At 52.2% G+C, this 20362-nt stretch overlaps 6 protein-coding genes across 6 annotated transcripts; 3 read left to right on the top strand and 3 right to left on the bottom strand.

Annotated features, from left to right (window-relative positions):
- Positions 1–1123: 1123 nt before the first annotated feature.
- Positions 1124–1962, top strand: Z519_06324 (uncharacterized protein; the record flags this gene model as incomplete). The annotated part of the gene is made up of 2 exons (XM_016764064.1): positions 1124–1692; positions 1779–1962. The coding sequence occupies 2 exons, from the start codon at positions 1124–1126 to the stop codon at positions 1960–1962; spliced, it is 753 nt and encodes a 250-aa protein (XP_016619146.1).
- Positions 1963–7996: 6034 nt separating this feature from the next.
- Z519_06325 (uncharacterized protein) lies at positions 7997–9200 on the top strand (the record flags this gene model as incomplete). Its single annotated transcript, XM_016764065.1, has 2 exons — positions 7997–8408; positions 8455–9200. The coding sequence occupies 2 exons, from the start codon at positions 7997–7999 to the stop codon at positions 9198–9200; spliced, it is 1158 nt and encodes a 385-aa protein (XP_016619147.1).
- A 7-nt stretch (positions 9201–9207) lies between these two features.
- Positions 9208–9774, top strand: Z519_06326 (uncharacterized protein; the record flags this gene model as incomplete). The annotated part of the gene is made up of 1 exon (XM_016764066.1): positions 9208–9774. One exon carries the CDS (start codon positions 9208–9210, stop codon positions 9772–9774), a length of 567 nt encoding a protein of 188 aa, XP_016619148.1.
- Positions 9775–10675: 901 nt separating this feature from the next.
- Z519_06327 (uncharacterized protein) lies at positions 10676–11288 on the bottom strand (the record flags this gene model as incomplete). Its single annotated transcript, XM_016764067.1, has 2 exons — positions 10676–11069; positions 11125–11288. The coding sequence occupies 2 exons, from the start codon at positions 11286–11288 to the stop codon at positions 10676–10678; spliced, it is 558 nt and encodes a 185-aa protein (XP_016619149.1).
- A 1599-nt stretch (positions 11289–12887) lies between these two features.
- Z519_06328 (uncharacterized protein) lies at positions 12888–13589 on the bottom strand (the record flags this gene model as incomplete). The annotated part of the gene is made up of 1 exon (XM_016764068.1): positions 12888–13589. The coding sequence occupies one exon, from the start codon at positions 13587–13589 to the stop codon at positions 12888–12890; it is 702 nt and encodes a 233-aa protein (XP_016619150.1).
- Positions 13590–17196: 3607 nt separating this feature from the next.
- Z519_06329 (uncharacterized protein) lies at positions 17197–18918 on the bottom strand (the record flags this gene model as incomplete). The annotated part of the gene is made up of 3 exons (XM_016764069.1): positions 17197–18175; positions 18339–18667; positions 18769–18918. 3 exons carry the CDS (start codon positions 18916–18918, stop codon positions 17197–17199), a joined length of 1458 nt encoding a protein of 485 aa, XP_016619151.1.
- Positions 18919–20362: the final 1444 nt, after the last annotated feature.

Here is a 20362-nt window from a genome sequence, read left to right on the forward strand (position 1 = left end):
AAAGATTCTGTCATAGATGCGTACATAACTACCTGGACCTTGTCAATACCATTGATCAGGAGGCTGTATTTCGGTCGACACGCCATTTGCCAACTCGAAACTCGGCTGCCTGCGAGTTATGGTGTAAGTCGACTAAATTTCATAATAATACGTATTAGGTTAGTACTAGAGTTAGATAGTAGATGGTTAGTGTTGGAGTTAGTGGCTAGGGATAGTTAGGTTCAGGCAGCATTAATAGTAATCTGCAAACTGTCTGCATACTGTGGTGGAATGGTATAAGCTTGCTTCTACCTCGCCTCACGAAAGTAGCCTCGAGGGCGATGTGGGTTGCGAATTGCTATATTATGGTGATGAAGGACTGTGTTTTCCATCGTTAAGCACACATAGGCTGCCTGGATGCTGCCGCCGCATCCAGTCGAGATAGTATAATTCCGCACCACGACGTACCTGAACCACAAGGGCTCAACTGCTCCACTCTCCACAAGCCCCTGCCTTCCTAACCTCTCTACGTCTGACCTCGCTGGCACATCTGGTAAGCGGTCTCTAAGCTTCCTCGGTAACGTAGTCCCAAACCCACTGATACTGCAGCCGCCGAACGTCTAACCGGTTCGAGCACATTAGGGGAGGGGGTCGGGTTGGAATCCCCCAGCATCTCAAACGGGTTCCATCGTCTGAAGTTGACAAAAGTTGGTGTTGTGAATGAAGAGAAAAAGGGAGGACCAAAAGGCTCAGGCAGACTCTGGAGTGCTCAGGCAGTGATCGCTCAGGGAGCAGCAGGTGAGCCGAGGGTGAGCAAAGCGGCGAGCAGCCAGTAAGAAACGGACGACGAAGGACAGGTTTTTCGCATGAGAGAGCCTAGGTACGAGACGGAGAACCGGAATGTGCCACCGTCCACCCTCTTCCTCCCCCGCTGAGGGGACGAGGCTGCGCGGTGCCGCCGGGCTCATGCCGAGAATACATACACCAGGTATGGAGTATTTGAATACTCACTTCCCCCCTTCTTCGGCTTGCTCTTGAAAGTAAGCAATTCCTCTCACCTAGGTCATTCAATTTCCCTGTCATCAGAACGTCTTCCTGTCCGGTCATCCAACACTTGAACACCCATTGAAAATAGCACACCACAATGGTTGGCCGTCTCGAAGGAAAGATCGCCATAGTGACTGGTGGGGGTTCGGGCTTTGGCGCTGGCATTGCGACGAAATTCGTCCAGGAAGGCGCCAAAGTCCTGATTTGCGACCTGTCCGAGCAGAACGGCACCAAAGTGGCTCAATCGCTGGGCTGCGAATTCCTGGCCGCCGACGTCACGAAACGCTCGGACTGGGAAGCGCTGCTGAAAAAGGCCATCGATGACCTTGGTGGTCTGGACATCGTCGTCAACAACGCCGGCACGACTTATAGCAACAAGCCCACCGAGGCCGTCACGGACGCCGAGTTCGATTTGTGCTTCAACGTCAACGTCAAAAGCATCTACTTGTCGAGCAGTGTGCTGCTGCCGTATTTCATGGAGCAGAATCGACCTGGTTGCTTTATCCAGATTGCTTCCACGGCGGGCATCAGGCCGCGCCCTGGTTTGACATGGTACAACGCTTCAAAGGCTGCTGTGAGCAACGCCACAAAAACCATGGCGGTGGAATATGCGCCCAAAAAGATTCGCTTCAATGCAGTTTGTCCTGTGGTGGGCAGCACCGGACTGTGGGTCTCTCCGTCTTTTCTTTTTCTCTTTCTTTTACAACTCTGTGTGAACGTGCCTTCTCTCAACTGACTTTGGACTTGTATAGAACATCCCTTTTCCTCGGGAAGCCAGACACCGAAGAGAATCTAAAGGGCTTTGTATCGACTATTCCGCTCGGACGAGCAAGTACGCCTAAAGATGTGGCAAACGCATGCTGTTATCTTGCTAGCGACGAGGCCGAATTCATCACCGGCGTTAATCTGGAAGTGGACGGGGGGAGATGTGTGTAAAGGGTGGATATACTCACGTAGCTCCTATACGAAGAAAATCGGGCAGACGATAGAGAAGGCAGGACGAACTCAGAGCCTGTCGAATTGAAGAGTGTGTGGGAGCATTCCTTGGTATTAACGTCATCCCCACACTCATAGTGAGCATCGACGATGCCACCATTTCTGCTTGACAACCTCGCCGTAATAGAAGTTTTGCTTTATCTTGTTTTCTTTTCTGTCACCGTGCCATGGTCGTCATGGTGGTTGTAGGACCCCCCTTTCTCTCTCGGTAGCTAGATGAGAAGTTCCGAGTCACCCGACCCCAAATTACAACAGAAGACAGGACGGTATTGAGCGAGTGGCCTAGCCTGATCCACAGAACCATCCTCGTCAGCACATCCCCCAGTAGTAACGGTCTGTGTCTTGCCTTCCTTCAAGTCAAACACCAGCAAGACGCTTCGATCACGCCCTTCTGTGCATCGTCTTCTAAAAAGTATCAGGAGCACAAGTGATAGTCCCATGGGTCAAGGGTGGCACTCGGAATCCTAGAACATCGAGTCCAGTGTAAACATGCCGTTTTGGGAACAGGTTGTCTTTTGTTTTGTGAGTTGATTACGTGAAAAAGCCAAACGCTGTTGGGATGGGACGTCAAGGGCGTTTCGGGAAAGGAGGAAATGGTGGACAGGAAGGATGCGGGTGCCAGTCCATGGCAACTGCTAGATATCAAGGGATCCGCCGCTCGAGAAGGTACATTGTCAGCGGCAGAGCAGCCCGAGCATTGAGAACTGCTCGCACACAATCTCCTTTGTTGTCCTGTCAAAATAATCTAGGAAGCTCCTCCTGTGACTTCTTCGCCTCGTTCAAATTTCGACACCGAATCCGCTTTGGGCCCTCCGAAGAGGGGGATGTCGCAAAACTCCAGCTCAGGTATCTCAAAGAAGGGGGAGATTTGGTGGTGACGCAGGAAGACTCAAAAGTCCAGTGTTACAGACCGGGACCGCGGGCGAGAGGCAACACTTACCGTATTGAAATGAGGTTGTATCCACTCCGCAACGCAGCTGGCCACATGTCAAATCCGGGTGCTGAATATGACATGGGAGCGGCAGCGAGGAGCGAGGCTCGAGACCCATCGACAAGTCTCACGCTCTTGCCTGAGTGTGGTGGAGATCAAATCGAAACTGTAGTAAAATCATTGACTCGAGAGCTTCGACGAATAAACTGGAACGGCGTTGGTCTTCCGCGGGTACACGTTGGCAGGTAGGGTTGGGAGCAGAAATTATGCTTATGTTGAGACAGGTGCTTGCAACGAGTGATCGCCTTCCCCTATCGTCAAGACATCTGTGGGTGTTGCAGAACACCGCTAGATTCTGATCAGAAAACATCAAGGATGCATGGGAGACCGAATCCTGTCAATTCAACCAATGCCTGGTCTTCTGATCAAATGACAGCCTGATCCTGAGAAGCAAAGGCGAATCCAAGGTCCAATCAAGGAGGAGTTTTGAGTCATGGGATGGACAGGTTGACACGCTTCTCACCCTCTGGCCACCAGCTCTGCTGATTCCAGAATCGGAGCAGTCTTTCCAGAAGCGTGTTCGTGAGTTGTGATTCGTTTGTCTCGTACCGAATACATAGGCTCAGTCCAGACTATCGAATCTGTCGGAGAATTTCTGCACCAGTCATTGCCGTTGAGGCCCAAAAGATTTGCGCCCCTCCGACCGGCCCAGGCGGTCGACTCGGGTGTAACGGCGAAAGGGTGATTGAAAGCTCTGTCAAAGGCGTGGGCTACAGCGGGAGCTTACTTGTCGACCTGGCTGGTCGTCCGGATCGATGCTGATGTGAATGGTTGCTGCTGACTCCTGACTCCCCTGGGTCTGACGAATTCTGAGCCTGTGGGAACACATTGACCGCTTGCCGCCAAAGTGCTTCGCACATATGACGCAGGTACCAGAGCTGAGCGGGGGCAACCGTTCGCATCGCTTAGAGAAGATTGATTTCATGCCGATGCCGTTGCTCGGGTTGAGACTTGGAAAGAAGACCTTTTTTGCCTGTAGTGACGCGTCGATATGATGACATCGATTCCGTGTCAAGCTTGCTGATCTTCTCGTTGGGCAACCAGTGAAACGAGTGAGACGAAGCACGAAAGGGCTTTGAACGTGGAAATCAGACGTCTGATCTATTAGGATCCATCATTCCAATGGAAACAGAGCAAGCCATCCAAGGAAAAGGCGCCAGAGATATTTCGCATTTCCACAATCCCCAACATTTCGATGTGCTCCCGTATCCTGATCTTCCATGCTACGTATGCGTCCACTTCAGTAAGCGAGGTGGTCCAGCCATCTGTTTGACACGCGATAATTTCAAAACACCCCCGTCCGTCTTCTTCTTGGACGTGTGGGAATTGCTCTAAGGGGGGTTGAAGAGCGTGTTTTTGATCTATTCGCGGTGCATGGGCCTTTCGAAAACGTCGCCTTCCTGACAAGTGGGCGGCCCTAGGTAGAATGAGGACGGAGTAGTGCACCGACATAGGAGCACTTATGCACAGCTAAAGGACACAGTCACCAACCGTTTCCTTTCTTGACTCACTAGGCCATCGCTTTCATGCATAGGGAGGAGCTGTCAAACTACCCCGGCAAGTTCCAGCTTCAGACCACTGGAATTTGCTGTTGGAGATCCACGACTTGATAGCTGCTGGTTACCATTCCGAACTCCAGAATTTCGGTGGCTGCTGCCCCGGAACGCGGTGGAGACAGGACGTTGGTGCGGGCATGGCCCTCAGTGACTCCCTCAGCTCTCGGGGTGGTGTTGCAGCGAAGGATCAGGACCACTTTCAGTACCAAGACAGAAACAGTCATGTTCCCGTTTCTCCCCGGTCGTTGCCGTCAAGGGTCATTGATCTCTTTCCCAGAGCACGGCTCAACTTTGAATGTCCGAAACTCGATGCTCGGCAGGCCTCCAAGGTTTCGGCTTCAGGTGCGCGGGGGTGTTGGACTGCCCGGAGACTTGTCCCTATTAGCTTTCCTGGGCGCGTACCTGTTCTTTCGGCTGCTCCTCGAGGGCCTTCCTGGGATATCCAACTTATTTGCCCCTGCAATCTATAGCCCTTCCCATGGCCAGGTCACCGGGACTCCCTGTCAACCACGTTGAGAAAGCTTGAGAGACCTGCCAAAGAACTCTGCAGTACATACGTTCTCTTGTCATCATCCTGCGTGATCCCATACGTCAGCTGCCTCGACAATCTCTGCTCATCGTATTACACAGACTCGCGACCAACCGCTTCTGCCAGCTCTGGGCAAGAAACTAAGAAAAGTGAGTGGCCTGGTGCAGCCAGCCTGTATGATTTAGTCCGTAGTGCGGAATCTGTGACAGGTTCATGTTGCACAAAAGTCCCCTAGTAAGGGTAGCACGTGTGCGACGGGGGTATCTGGCTCATTGGCTTCTTGCTCCTCGCAGAAGCAGATGCTGGGATCAACCACCCCCAGAGAGTGCCTCGCCCAAACCTGGGCTGCAATTTTGCAAGGATGCTGCTCATGGATAGGCGCAGCTTGGAGTTCAGTTCATCATGGGGGGTCGATATCAGGTGTCAAAGCCACGCCAAAGCCAAAGCCAAAGCCAAAGCCAAAGCGTGCCCCCTACTTTGTACGGAGTACTTGTAGGTATAACTCACACGAGCCCTTGGCTTGTGCATCATTAGTCCACTCCCTGCCATTTGGAACTATTTCTCTCGTGGACGGACCGATTCCTCAGCTTGTCCGAGACGAGACTAGACGAACCGTTTTGCGCGTGCTGATTGTTATCATCCATATGAATAATCCGCGTTCGTGTAAAAGCTTGACGTACAAACCCTAGTATACATACCGGTACCGAGGATATTCGTGAGCAAATGTATACAGTATGTACCTCTGCTTTTTCGTCCTGGCTGGACCTGCGGTGGCGAAGGTGGCTCACACAACCACAAACCACAGACCACAACAGGGTCTTCGTGCTGGCAAGAATTTGCTGTTGATGCATTGCGGTACTAGCAAGCTGGCAGTTCTTAGCGGCCGAAACTCCAGTCGTAGCCGCTTTTCTTCTGCGCGGGATCCTTCCTGGTTCTCCAATCACGCGTTTCGTCCGGCCCACCCAACGGGGGATGATAACCGACCGGAGTGAAAGAAGGGGGTACAAAGTTCAGAGTAGGTTTTCCCCAAAGCGTTCATGGCGGCCATGCACCCTGCTCGCTGGGATGAGGGCGAGGGAACGTGCGCAATTTAGCCCGAGCACCAAAATCCCAGGCTAGCAACAAGTAGCGAGTACGAGTAGGATCGCCTAGAGCTAGGGAGAAGATAGGTAGACAGCAGAAACCTACTCACCCTCCCCTGAGTAGGAGTCTCTGCCAATAGCTGGTGCCGACGAGAGCAGGTTGTGAATAATGCCTCTCTAGTGCGCGTGCTGTCAAATTCATGCCGTGATATCTTGTCCGTAGCACAAGCGGGTTGGCAACAGTAAGCAATCACGCGCAATGAGGAGTATGAGGGGGGGGACCACCAACGGTGAACCTGACAACAATAGCTGGTGCTGGGAACTGGTAGGAGCAACAAACCGTCGGGGTGGGCCGGTGGGCATCGGGCCCGCTTCAAAGTCCCGAATGGAATGGCTAGGCACACCCCGAGGCAGGCCAAGGGAGGCCAGGGAGGCCCATGATTCTGACCTGTACTTACCAACTTGTACCGAGTACTTGTAAGTACTTACTTGTAGGTAGGTGGGCTGCCAGGCGTACGAGGGGTGGAGCAAGCCATGGGGAAGCCTAGGCTACACGCTACCAAGTAGAGGCCACAGGCTAGTGGGCTTGGGAAAAGCCAAAAGCACCAAAAGCACCATCCCAGGGCCACCGACAGGGCCACCCAGTAACAAGGAGGTGCCCACTGCCCAGGGCCAAAAGCCAGACAGGAGGCAGCGCTGGCCCGCTGGCCGCTTCGCCTACCATGCTGGTGCTGCTGCCGGCGCATGGTCCTGGCGTCTGGTGCTTGCCGGTGCCGCTTTTCCACATTTTCGCTGGTGCTGTGTCTTCCCTGGCTCCCCGGCTGCGACGTTCGCTGTACCCCATTTGCACCTCTTCTGATTGTCTTTCCCACCCTCCTCACAGCTCGTTCTGCTCTCTTCCTGCCCTCGCGGTCGCTCCCTTCAACGTCAGGGTAAATGCACATCGACCTCCTCTGATTTTGCCCTCCGTTGTCGTGCCTCGAAGTCTTCTCGCGTTAAGTCTTCTCCGTCCATTGGCGTTGGAGGGTCTTGGAGAAAAGGATATTCGTGTCTGTATCCGCTGCAAATCGTTCTCGAAGCGGTTCCGGCTCAATTTGCGACCGAGCATTGTCCCAGCCCTCCCGCTCCTCCAAAACCTTGCGTCTATCCATCGCATCCTCTCTCGAGGCAAACTCGCGTCCGCTCTCCCTCCACCAAGTCCAGTCCGGCGATCGACCATTATTGGCATAATTACAGAAACCAGCCCACGTCAACCAGGTCACCCACCACCTTATCTTGGGGCGAAGAGACTGAGAATATTTTTGGATTCAACGGCGCAGCAATAATCGGGAAACTTAGGCTTCTAGTTGCCTAAATTCTCCAGGATCCAGATTGTGAGCGCGTCTGAGCCGGACACGACGTTGGCTTGACCTCTTGGTCGATCCAGAGAAGCATTCAGACTCCGGCGTCCTTGCAGTCCAGCAATCGCACAACCAGTAAGGTGATCGAGTCGTGGGATAGTTTGGTTGCAGTCAAAGCAAGGTGGAGGTTTTGATTCTGGTCAGTACTTTCCCCGTCGTCTTTCTTTGTGCTCTTGCTCGCCGGGGTAGTTGATCGGCCGCGGGTTTTTGAGGGTCTACCGAATGTATCTGGATTTACCAGAAGGCAGGAGAGCCTTGTGAAGGATGGTCGGACTTGAACTTGCCATTTGGGCGAGGTTGAGTTCCAATCTACCTCTTGATGCATCGCCCGCCCTTCAGAACCGTGGAGACGCTCCGCATTGTCTACATCTATTTTGTATTCTTCTTGCTCTTAGAATCCATCCTATCTCCATAGCATGGCTTCCAATCCTGATCGGGAAATCACTGACACCGCCGATATGGATAGTGACCGGGTTCATCAACGACAACCACAGGCTGACACATCAGCAAGTCGCCGAGATTCGGGCCAACAGCTGCCGGGACTCAAGGACTGCTTGGGACAGGAAATCAGTGCTCAACGACCTCTTCTTCCTCAGCCACGTCCTGCCGTGCCGGAATTCTTTGTACCAGGAGTTTCGGTGCTCTACCTCGACGGTCTACCCATTCGAACTTATCTGATTGGCGGCATAATATACAATATGCAGCAGCCACCCAATGAGACGAAGAGTACTGTCAGTCGATTCACGATTGACAGGAGGTGCATCAGATATTCGCTAGAGGTTGTGCAGCAGCCCGAAAAAGCGCGAGCCTGTGGATCTGGCCCCAGATGTACGTTAAATGCAAAGCCTTGAGGATTTCAACTGACAAGTAACAGCTTCTAACGACCGAAGACCCGTGGACCCACCTCCCGTGGTCGAGCTCAAGGTGTTTACAAACGATGTCGACACCACGATGCAATATGACGCGACATTCATGCTCTACGCCAGTTTAGAAGTTGCCCGGCCTATAGCAGGGGGTAAAATGCACATACCTCCCGCCATACCGGTATTGGCCGGCGTCACCATAGCGAGTGCTGCCTATCTTGAGAAACCAAAACGAGCCGCCTATTTCATCTTCCCAGACCTCTCGGTGAGACACGAAGGCTGGTACCGTCTCAGATTCTCGCTCTTCGAAGGTGTGAAACACGATATGGATGCCGATCACGGGAAGCCGTTTGTCCGGACCCAATCAGATGGGGATAATTTGACCGCGCCTGTTCGTCACGAAGGCGTCTTCAATCGCATGGAGGTGCTGTCAACACCGTTCCAGGTATACAGTGCCAAGAAGTTCCCAGGGCTCAATCAAAGCACAGCTCTGAGTATGATGGTGGCCGACCAGGGTTGCCGAGTTCGCATTCGTAGAGATGTGCGACAAAGAAAGCGACGCCAGAAATCTGGGGCCGATGGCGACGATGCGCCGAGTTCTTACCAAGGTACCCCCCAGGCAACCTATCGCAACCTAGACCACTCCAGATCCGCCAGCCGCAATAGCATGGCCAGTCAACTCGAGGAGCCGCCAAGACGAATTTCGCTGGATAAATCTCCACGACCTCCAAGATGCTGCACTTCTGCGACGCCATGAAGCCGCGATGGCGGCGTCTAACTCCATGGCATCTAACCCTATGCTACCTCTACCGACGACGTCGATGCCTCCCCCGTCTGCATATGGCCAGTCTCCCTTGCGCAGACCGTCATTCGACACTCGGCCCAAGCCAACATTCGCTATGCCGACTCCCCGACCTGCGCAGCCTGCCGCACCTCTACCGAACCAACCATCTCTCCAAAGACCCATGACTCCAGATACCGAGAAAAGTCTCACTCTGCCACCGCTCAGACTCTTCGGAGCGAGTGGGCAGAAACTTGATCCACTGGTCCCCAGATATAATATGCCAGCACCCACTGCAACGAAGAGGTCCTTCAGCCCTGGGTCTTACAATCAAAACACGTCCTTAAAAGACGGAGCTCGACCTGGACTGCCTCCTGCGCGTTGTCCGCCACCTCCTCCGCCGAGCGGTAACGATATTATCGAACCAGACGTCGGTGGTGATGATGATGACGACGAAGAGGCAGAATTGTTCGCAGATGCATTGATTTACACCCGTGCCGATGGTACAAAAAGCTACAGATATCGCCCAGGGGCCAGTTATTTTCGGTAACGGAGAGCATCAGCGATAACCACAAGCCCCTGCAGCCCCCCGCTCCATCTCTCTGTCTGTGCCGTAATGTACTTGGAGTGGCATTTTCTGACTGATTTTCATTCAAATGCACACGGGTAGTCAGGACACACAGGACACTAGGGTATGGCGTCATTCGATTTCCACAGTAAAAAGACCGGTGAGAAGCCCTTTATGCATCACCATTGCTCTCTTGGTTGCCATTGCTTCTGCACCAGACACGTCCCTTGCGGAATTTGTTTTCTTTTGCATTATCTTCTGGTGGAAGAAGAGCGGCAGAGGTGCACGGAGTGGAAACACATCAATCAAAGTGGTCTGAGTCGATAGGAGTTGAAAGCGGACGGGATGTCGTCCCAGATACAAGACTGAAGGACGTCACAGTGATCGCAGAACGAGATTGACACTAGGTACACTCGAGTGTCAGCGCGTCGCATCCTGCCATCGGGGTCGTTGGTTTTGGACCAGACTGAGGGGAACCAGGCTGGGGAGCGTTTTGTTTTGGGGTCTCGAAATATTGGAGAAAATTGGGGGATGCCATATTTTTACCGTTCTGGATATGGACAAGCTGGATTGGCCATGATGGTCCACAGGAAAATGCCCCCAGCGTTTCCCATCTGGTGTAGCTGAACAGAAGCAAACTTTGGCACTTTTGCTCACAATCATATCTGGCTCGATCATATCTGGCTCGATATTGCATCCTCTTTTCTGTACGTCTTTTTGTAGGTTTTGTTTCTCGGTTCTTTTTCTCTACAAGAGCCCGGAACTATTCCTAAATTTCGAAGTCCTCGCAGCTCAGCCAATTTGGAAATCCATCTAAACCCTTACTCTTAGACATGCTCACCCATCTTTACCGCACTCAATATCCTCTGCTACCTTTGCATACTCAGCTAGATCCTGATTCCTCTTTGCCGCATACTCCTTGAGCTTCATGCTCTGGAACTCGCGATTGCGTTCGTAGACCATCGCCGTTACCCCAGCCACCAGGCGCTGAGCCGACCGGGACCTGCCTATCATTATGGGCCTCTCCATCGATTGAGTAATTGAATGCTTGCATCCATAAGCGCACCGGCGTCCCACAGTCGCGGTAGCGCGCTATAATCATCGGCATGTGCTGGAAGATTTTGCTCATCTCCTCGAATCCGAACTTGCTTATGCTGATGGCCACGACGTGAATTCGTGCTGGAAGCACGTCTTGCTTGACAGCATAGGAAGTCGCATTCTCTATGTCCTTTTCAACCTCTTCTTTGGATTTGTCACGATTGAACTTGGCTTTCACACTTCGTCTCGATGATCGTGGTGCCTATCCTCTCGAGAGGAATCCCTCTCCGGTACCGAACGATCGTGAAATCGGCTTGCTTTTCTCTTTTGTCACCGGGTTTCTTTTGGTAGACGGCCTGTTCGCGCGAGACCTGGTCGACGAAATTCTGGGTTTTATGGTAGTGAAGGAGCTGTTCGGTGTGGTGTTCATCAAGAACCTGAGCGATCTCAGCTTGCATCCAGGATTCCCACCCGCCTTTGGTATTGTACTTTTCGATGATTTCATCCGCCTTCGAGGCCGCCCACTGGTGGATGACGGGCCAAATTTCAGATTCTTGGTATCTAATTCTCGTTCGGTCATGTTAACCTGGTTGGCTCGCCTGGATGGACGAGAAAGGAGCATCTGAAAGAGGGGGAAGTGTCGCGAGGCCTAAGCATTGGTGAAGTGCGGGTCGAGAACCACGATCCAAGGCAACATCATGCCGATATCCCATTGGTGGTGTAAATTTGGGCACCAAGATGGAACGATTGTCCCTCAGGGACTGGCTGGAATTTTCGATCCGACCGGGTACAACGAAAGAAGTCGCTCAGATAATAGGGCCTTGCTCCTGAAGCTGGGCGTCAGAAGTGATAAGAGCCCGCGGTTACCATCAGCAGAACTTGTCAAATACGAGGAGTTGCATCTTCTCAAAGGCGCCCGGTGTAACACGTAGTACCGTAGCGGCAATCTAGTTCTGCTTCCCTGTCGATCAGCAGGATAATGTTAAATACGGTTTATCCTGCAAATACTGGGAACCTTCATAGGAGCAAGGAGTCCCGCACTAGGTAGGTATGCAAGGACCCCTGGTTTTGGGTAGGATGTTCTTGAAGGGAATGAAAGAGGATTTTTGGGCCGGGAATCAAATGTGATGGCGATGGAATCGGGCTTTCATTGAGCGATGCTTGGGTGCTTACACATTTGGGAGGGTGAGCCTTACCTTGCCTTGTCCTGCCTTGCTTTGCGTTCAATGAAGGAGAAGCTTTATTGCGGGAAGAGACAGGGAGGGTGGGTATGGGCCAACCCTACACGCCATCCTTATTTGTTTGGGCATTGCCTTCTTCCTCATTCTCCTATTCCTACGCCCCCCTTACAAGGGGTGGGTTGACAGAAGGAAGGAAGGCGGGAAGGAGGGAAGAAAGCAACGGGGCTGGGTTCGAACAATGAGCAAACAAAATCTGAAGGTGGCAGATGGGTTGAGCAAGAGAATACCAGTGATACGATAACATACTAAGTTGAGAGCAGAGTCAAATGTCGCTCCCTCCCCATTTCCCTGCTATAGCAGTACAATTCCTATTGCGGTAACTAAGAAGCCGTGTGGGAATCGCATTGCTGGAAACGGGAAGGATTTTGTTTGGCGGAATGTTGCCCTTTGTGGGACAGATCTGCGTGCCTGGGCGACTAGTCAATCTAATCAGTATTTCCAGTCAAGAGAGTTTGATGTGGTGGTGGTGGTGGTGGTGGTGGTGGTGGTATTTACTTGGTACTTCGTAAGCTTACCAGTCCTGGGAATCCACATTTACCACCGTATACGAGGACCACGAAGGAATACCTAAGTATGCGCTGGAGTAGGCTCCAATTGCAAACACATGTAGGGTAGGAATCATCGAGATTCTTTTTTTTCTTTTTAATTGTCGAGCCAAAGCAGGCCACGTGTAGAGGCAATATGTGTTGCCTGTGTTCGAGAGTTGTCCACGGCTTTAACAATTCGCGGTTTGAGGTGAAAGAGAAGGTGACACCGTCTTCGTGGGCTCTTGGTCACGCAAGAAGCGGTGACCCATAGCATCCGTGAGTGGCATGGTTACAGCTCAATATTGACCTCGACCATGTACACCTCCTGGTTGCCCCTCAATATGTTCCTATAGTACCAAGTCCCGTATTCGGTCTCAGGAAACACGCAAGACGTGTCGATCTTTGTTGGTGCGATGGTCAGATTGGCAACGTGTCCGTCTTCTTCCAACCGGAAAGTCACCTTGCAGAGATCAGTGACGAGACGCAGGAGACTGGTATCATTACGGAGCGCTGCATCTAGCAGTCTCGCGTCTTGCGAGCCCTTCGCCGCTATGAGAGCCTGTAAGCCAATGAGCCGACCGCACTTGCCTGCCGAGAACGTCATGTTGAGGATCGATTTAGGCGCTTTCCCACCGACTCGGATGTTGACGTCCAGAGTGATGTTCCCAGGGCTTCGGAGAATGATGTCTCTGTTCCGGTGATCGGACACGCGGGGGATAGGGTGGTTAGGGACGTAGTTCTCGGGCTCAGTTGACAGCCACAGATGTTGCTTGGACCGCGTCAGAGTTTCGCTCATATTGTCGACTTCTTTCTCGTTCGTCTCAAGGTGTACGTGCCCGGGGTTGACATGCCCATTTTCACGAGACTGATCTGAATCCTTTATAGAGGTCCTCTCCGAACTGGGAGCCTGATCATCTGAAGGGGCCTCCAACACACTGACATCATTCAAAGTGAGCGCTGGCTCAGCGGTGAGCAGATCTTCAGGTACCATTCTGGCGAACGCGGGGCTGACGAACCTTGGCCACTTAGTCAGAATCCTTTGTTGAAAGCTACCGTAGTTTCTGACCTCTGCAAAGGCGCTCGATACTCGACCGAAGTACTTGGGTGGCATAGACTGATGTTCGAACGATACTGGTGGATCTTCGGTGGCGTTGATGCTAGGAGGGTAGGAATTATATGACCTGCAGGGACAACCCTGACGCGAGAAGCCCTCATAGTGAAGACGTAGGCAGTTGTATGTGAAAAGGTCTTTTCAGGTCTTTGTATGAATTCAACTTTCATGCTCGAGGTGTTCAAGCTGTATGAGTTTTCAGTGAACACCGGCTCGAGTCACTTTCTTGCTGTGACAATAGACTCTCGAAGCATCGTGACCCATGAAAGGCACTGTAGGCAGCCATTCACCTCATCGTTGCCCTGTCCTTAATCAAGGGGACTATGCAAAGATAAGAATCAGGCCGTTTATGCAGCTAAAAAAAAAAGGCAGAAGACATACCTGTGTAGTGGTTTCATGCCTTTCTTACCATTTCTCACATCCATTGATCCTTGAGAGAGGTCCAAATTCCTAAGGAGTCCTTCGAGCCTTTCTTTCGGGCTCGGCGCTGGACGCTGCGGTATGCCTGACTCTTCCCTCGTTTCGCTTTCTCGTGAAGCGGTTCTTTTTTTTTTTTTTTTTTTTTTTTTTTTTTTTTTTTTTTTACAGAGGCCACACACATCTTAAAATGCAAGCTTGAATTCTCCACTAATCTTTGCCTCTCGAAAGTCACAACGCACGACATGTATATTGCAGATTGCAGAGTGTTCAGATCTGCTGTGGTGGATACATGGTGTCTTGGAGTCTGCCGGATGCACGGAGTATTCTCCGGGCCATTAACGCCGAATGAGAGAATGCATCCTTGTAGAGGCCATATTAATATCGGGAATTTGGCAAAAAGTGATCTTGCGGCTGTTAATGTACAGGCGCACCGCTCTGCAAGCCTTGGGCAGATCCAATATTTGTTCTCACCCTTGGTCAACCTCAGTGGCAATAATGGTTCGTGGCTGGAGAGCTCTATTACGCCCAGCCGGGTTAACTGGTAGAAACAAACAGCAGGGTCTTGGTATCAGGGAAGATGAGTCGGTGAGGCAGTACCGTAATGCGAGAGCCGAGAGCTGAGAGCTGAGAGCTGGGAGCTGGGAGCTGGGAGCGGGCGGCGATGGAAGAGATTAGTGAGATGCAAGCAGCTCAAGAAGCTCTAGGTGGCAGCTTAGCGTCCTGCTCTTTAATCCTGCACCGGAAATCCATGACCGTATACATGTGATTGGTCAATATTGGGCGTGAAGCTGCCAGTGCCCAGCTGCGCTAAACCATATAGGGGACTAATCGCTATGGTGATACCGAAAGTAGACTAGCGACAGACCTGAAAGCTCCTCAAACTTCGTCAACTTGCTCAACAAGATGCCATGGCTTCTTAAACGCCACCGACTTTGTGCCATCGGTTTTGCCATCATCACGAGGGCACTTGATTCTCAAAAACCCTGCGAAACCAAGATGCCCACAAAATCCATCATGAGACGTAAGAATTAGCTCACGATGGCACCATATTCGCGCCAACTTGCCCGATTCAAGACATCATGCTAGTATCGGCTGCGCTCAATCGCCGATTAACCCCGGAACTCTTCTCCAGGTCCAGGCACATCGAGCCTTGACGGCCGACTCGCGAACCAATCACTTTGGATTTTTCACTACCGGCATCGACTGCGAAGAGCTGCAGGCGGCTGTGACATCGAAAGACCAGAGTCGGCCCATCAACTATCTGGATTATGCATCTGGATCTTATTTCCGGTAAGAATACAGTACGTACGACTACTATTTACCATCATATCTGTCTCATCGGCCAGTCTTTCCTTTCCTAGACATTTGGTTCTCCTGACAGCCTCCTCGTCAGAACATATTAATTTTGGGTTCTTTCCTAGTTGCAGGTTTAAAATGTCAGTGTCACCGACTCGACTTCCAGCCACTATCTCGATGGGTCCACCGATCCATCAAGGCAAGCCATGCCAACAACCTGGTTCTCAGGCTCCCAGCGCTGTTCTACGGCCTATTCTCCCACGCATGCACAACTTGAACTTTTCGAGTCCGTCCCTTCAAGTTCGAGGGGGAGTCACAGCTGAACGACATGGGAAACGAAGTCGCACAAACGTCACCATTGCTTGCGATGGATGTAAACATGCGCGAGCAAAATGCGACGGCAAACAACCCTGCTTAAGGTGTACGAGGAAATCAGCAGATTGCAGATACGATTATGGAAACGATCATCGTCAAAATCGAGGATCCAGCGAGGTCATACAAGCGTTGACAGCGCGGCTTGGTCGATACCAGCGCTTTGTCAACCTCCTTTGCTGTTCTTCCGCTAAGAACGCCGAGCATATCCTCCATCGTTTGAGGTCGACGACATCTACGGAAGTACAAGTAGTGGTGACGGAAGACCCCAAACCTCCGACCACCACCCATAGGGCCTTTGCGGCGCCAATCCAATTCTTCATGGAGAACGAGCAGGATCCGCTCACGGCCACGAGTTTGGAGGAAATATCTGCCTTGGTGCAGTGGATTGTGCATGACTTGGACCATCTTCTTGTGCGGCAGCGAGCATCTCCGTCTCCTCCTCTCCCCAGAGAACAGTCTCTTCCGGACCAGCATGGCTGCGAAATTGCTGGTTTGCGTGGTAACACTGCTGCCAAGACCGGCCTGACTGTACAAGGGTTCCTGTGTTGAGAGAAAAATAGAAGGCTGGGTCCCGTTCCTGGCGTGCCACGGCAAGTCCCGGAGCTTCAATTTCAAGGTGGTTCGAGCAGACTGAATGCATTAACAAGTAGACATTTGCGACAAGGGTGTCAACCAAAACGCTCTAATTGGTACGCGTCAAGACAGTATGTATCGTTCGAGCGATTCAGCGCGGATTTTAAACTTTTGGCAACTTGGGAATTCAAGCTGTTCGGTGGTCGTTGCACTGATTTTGGGTGCACCCACGCGCGATGGAGTGAGTCTTGTTGCTGGCTGAAGGGCTTTTCCCCCTGGGGTTAAGGAAGGGGACGCCTTCGCTTCCCAAGGCCTTGCCACTGTGGCGGCGGCCCCATCTAGCACACTCAGAATAATCATCTGGTCATGCGGGAATTTACCATTTGACTGGCAGCAGTGATCAGTGATCAGCACGGCACAAAAATGCCAAAAGTCCCATTTGCACCGGACCGGAGATTCTTTGATCCAATCCATAACTGCCAGAATCGACAAAAGAAGAGACCAAAACAAGAGAACGAAGCTCGTATTGCTTGTTATTATCTAGTCTCTCGGGCGGACATCGCAAAGGGAAGATACCATGGTACCCTCACATGGAAATCACACCATATTCAATACCACCCATCGCTAAGCTCGTTTTCCCAAGCTGTCTTGCTTCCGCCGCTTGTCTCCGTCTGGAACCCTTTCCCCCCTCACCGTCCAATGCCACATTCAGGGAGGTACCTACTAAGTATTGTTTTTCCATGGCCCTTTACCTCGGTGGCGGGTCCCAGGCACGCGACCGAGGCCAGAACCAGGGTCTGCCCTCGTTTCTTCTTTCTCAAGGCTAAGCCTTTCCTTCAACACTGTTGCTCATCACGCCACTAGATCCGTTGCTATTGGTCCTAGTAAGCCTCTTCTTGCTGACGAGTTGAAGTCCGCCAACCAACATTATCAACAATTCGGCACCAAGGATGACGCCCAATGTGACCATCGCGCCTATCACGCCAGCCACAGCCTTGCTGATTCCGGAGTGATGGTCTGATGAGCTCGAGCTCGAGGCACTGTCCGCACCAGAGCCATCCTCGCCCAGTACGCTGGGGCTGCACACGCCAGTGGAGTTGCCGCAGGCTCTGCACCACTGGGATTGAGAGCCGATGGCGAACTTGTTCGACGAAGCGACGAATTCAGACCAGGGGATGGGAGAGCGGCCGGTGCCGAACAGGGGGAATTCGACGGGCTCGCTGATGTTCGAGGTGGTGCCATTGTGGAAGTAGAAGCGCACGCTGATGTCGTCGGCCGAGGGGTAGGCAGCGCCGCTCTCGACCGTCGCGTTCGTCACGAGCTCCCACACAAGGCTAGAGGCATAGTCGGGAACGCCGTAGAAGTTGGGGTTGGCCATGGTCAGGTTGGCAAGGCCGAAGTAGGACATCATCCCGGCATACGCGCCGAACTGAATGTTGAACACGTTCTTGCCCTTGCCGGTGATGGTGCTGTTGAGGGCCTCGACGACCTGAGCACCCATGATTGCCCCGGTTACGGCACGGATAGGCTCACTCTCGTTGTACGCGAGACCCCATTCGTGTTGATCAGCCAGGGTACGCAGCTGAAAGAGATCGGCATCGTCGGGGAGCGGGATGCTTGCGTTGTGGATGCTGGCTACGTTGAGCAGGTCGAAGATGGTGTAAGCATTCTTGAAGCTGCTCTGGGCTTCGGTGAAAGTCCGATTAACGAAGGGATACATATCCGTGTAGAAGCCCTTTGTGCGTTCCAAAGTGTCCTTGTATTGGCTGCTCTGGAAGTAGTTGTTGGAGCTGATCTGAGCACTATATGTGAAAAACACACATACAAAGGTTAACATCCGTTGTTTTCTTCGAGACTAATCAGGGGTTTCCTATGAATTGGGCCAGGTAGGGGGTATCTTTCCCATGGATCTTTGGAAATAGACGCGAAATCACGACGAGAAGAAAAAAAGGTACGAAAACTCACTTGGCGCAGTTCGTCGAGCCTTGCAGCCAGGCAGAGTTTTCGCTGTTAGCGCCATTCTGCACAGTCTGCAATGGGATAAGTTGGAAGCCATTCAACGGAGTTTGGACGACGGTGCCGTTGCGGAGGGTTTGGCTGCCCAGAGTCTCGCCGACGGGTGGGTAGAGGCCCTGGAGGAAGCCCATGGCGGAGGGCATGAGGACATTGTCGGCCGGTGCAGAGGCAGTGATCTGAGACAGCTTGACCAGGTCAGGCTCGATGCCGAAGATGCGACGGCCGGCATCGCTAGCAATGTAGCGGTTGCGATAGTAGGTACCGGAAGTGAAGACTTCCTGTCACATTTTGTTATTTTTCCGCTCCATCTCTGTTCTAAAACAATCACGAGTCATCACACAAGGGGCAGGGGAGGGGAGGGACAGGGTTATCAGCGTACTTCGTAGCCAAGGTCCGTGAGACTAGATGGCGGGGTGGACTTTGCAGTTCTATCCCCGTGTCTGGAGAAGAGGTAGACGCCGAGGACAGTCTCGGCAGCAGCAGTCGAGCACGACGCCAACGAGGCGAGGAGAAGAGCTGAGCTGCGCATGGTGGCAGGGGCTGTGGTGCGTGATAATCAATAGTTGTGAGCAAACAGATCTTTCAAAAGCTCCGCAATACAACACCACATTCCCGCTCGGAGAACCCGATTTGAAGGCAAAAAATGTAGAAAGCACAGAGAACTATACCTTTGGCTAGTAGCGAACACCTCGGAATTCACACAAGGACAGCGTCGTCAAGATCAACCGTGGGCTTCAAGGCTGAGGAGGGTAAGGGAGGAGGATTCAAAGAAAGGAGGGGTCGGGAGCTCCTACCGTATAAGTACATCGTCAGCGAGAGCGAGGAGGAGCTCTTATCGCTTAGCCAGCGCTCGCACGACGGGCCTCGCACGAACATGTGCGGAAAAAGCAGCAGAGAAGAAAAGTTTACCCCGCGGAAATTCAGACATCGCCGTCGGACATGGCCGGGCCATCCTTAGTTCTTCTCAGCTTCGCGATGCGACGTCGATAATCAAATGATCAAGAGACGGAGAAACGAAGGGCCACTCCAAATGTTCTGGCGGCACATTGTTACCCAAGCCAGACTCTGTCCGAACCAATGACAGTGCCAACAACAGGTGAACTCTGAGCTTCGTCAAGACCCTGAAGGTATAGGCAAGGCAAGTCACTCAAGCTGTGGCAGGCGAGCAGGGTTTGTCATAACCGAAGTGGGTAGCCCACCACCTTTGAAGCCAATCCGGAAGCTTCAGTTGCTTGAACTCTGCTAGCCCAGAGGAACCAGAGGCTCGCTCGGCTGACGATGCAGATGCGATGCATCCGGAGCATCAAGCCCATTGGCGGGATTGGGGGAGCAGTAATTGTTCTCAAGCTCATAATTTGGTCGGACCTTTGGACAATCGGTGCGTGGCTAAGACAAACAGATGAAAGAGAAAGCCACGAGAATTCTGCCCATTGATCGATAGTCGAGAATATTTGAACAGACCAAGAGAGATAAGGCAAGCGAGGATGGATGATCATAGGAAAGCTGAGTGGGGGGGAAGAAAGAGCAAAAATACTCAAAAAAACAAAAAAAAACAAAGAGCAGAATGGAGACGGCGGAAGAGTCGGGGGCAGCCAGGGGTTAATATTGACCCCCTCTTTGACCTAGAGAGCTAGGTACCACCCACCTAACCTCAAAGAGGTTCAGGCTTCGGGGCAATGAATTGCCCTCGTCCATTGGAAGTTCACCAGAGGGCACAAATATAGGTGAAGTGCCACTGAATGCCGCCATTCCAGCCTCGCCGCCATTTCCCAACTTCCTTTGTACATTCTTTGCCATGGGCAAGATTAGGCCAAGCTTGAATTGATACTTTCATGCCAGTGTGTTGCAAAGTGTAAGCTAGGAGAGGATGCCCTTCGGCACACCGCTGCAATGATTCTTCATAGTGGATGATCTCATGACCAGAGGCTCGAGCGTCTGCCACAGCCTTCAGGGTCCATTGTGAGAACAAACGA

This window comes from Cladophialophora bantiana (assembly GCF_000835475.1).
Source record: "Cladophialophora bantiana CBS 173.52 unplaced genomic scaffold supercont1.9, whole genome shotgun sequence".
Classification (NCBI taxonomy): Eukaryota; Fungi; Ascomycota; class Eurotiomycetes; order Chaetothyriales; family Herpotrichiellaceae; genus Cladophialophora; species Cladophialophora bantiana.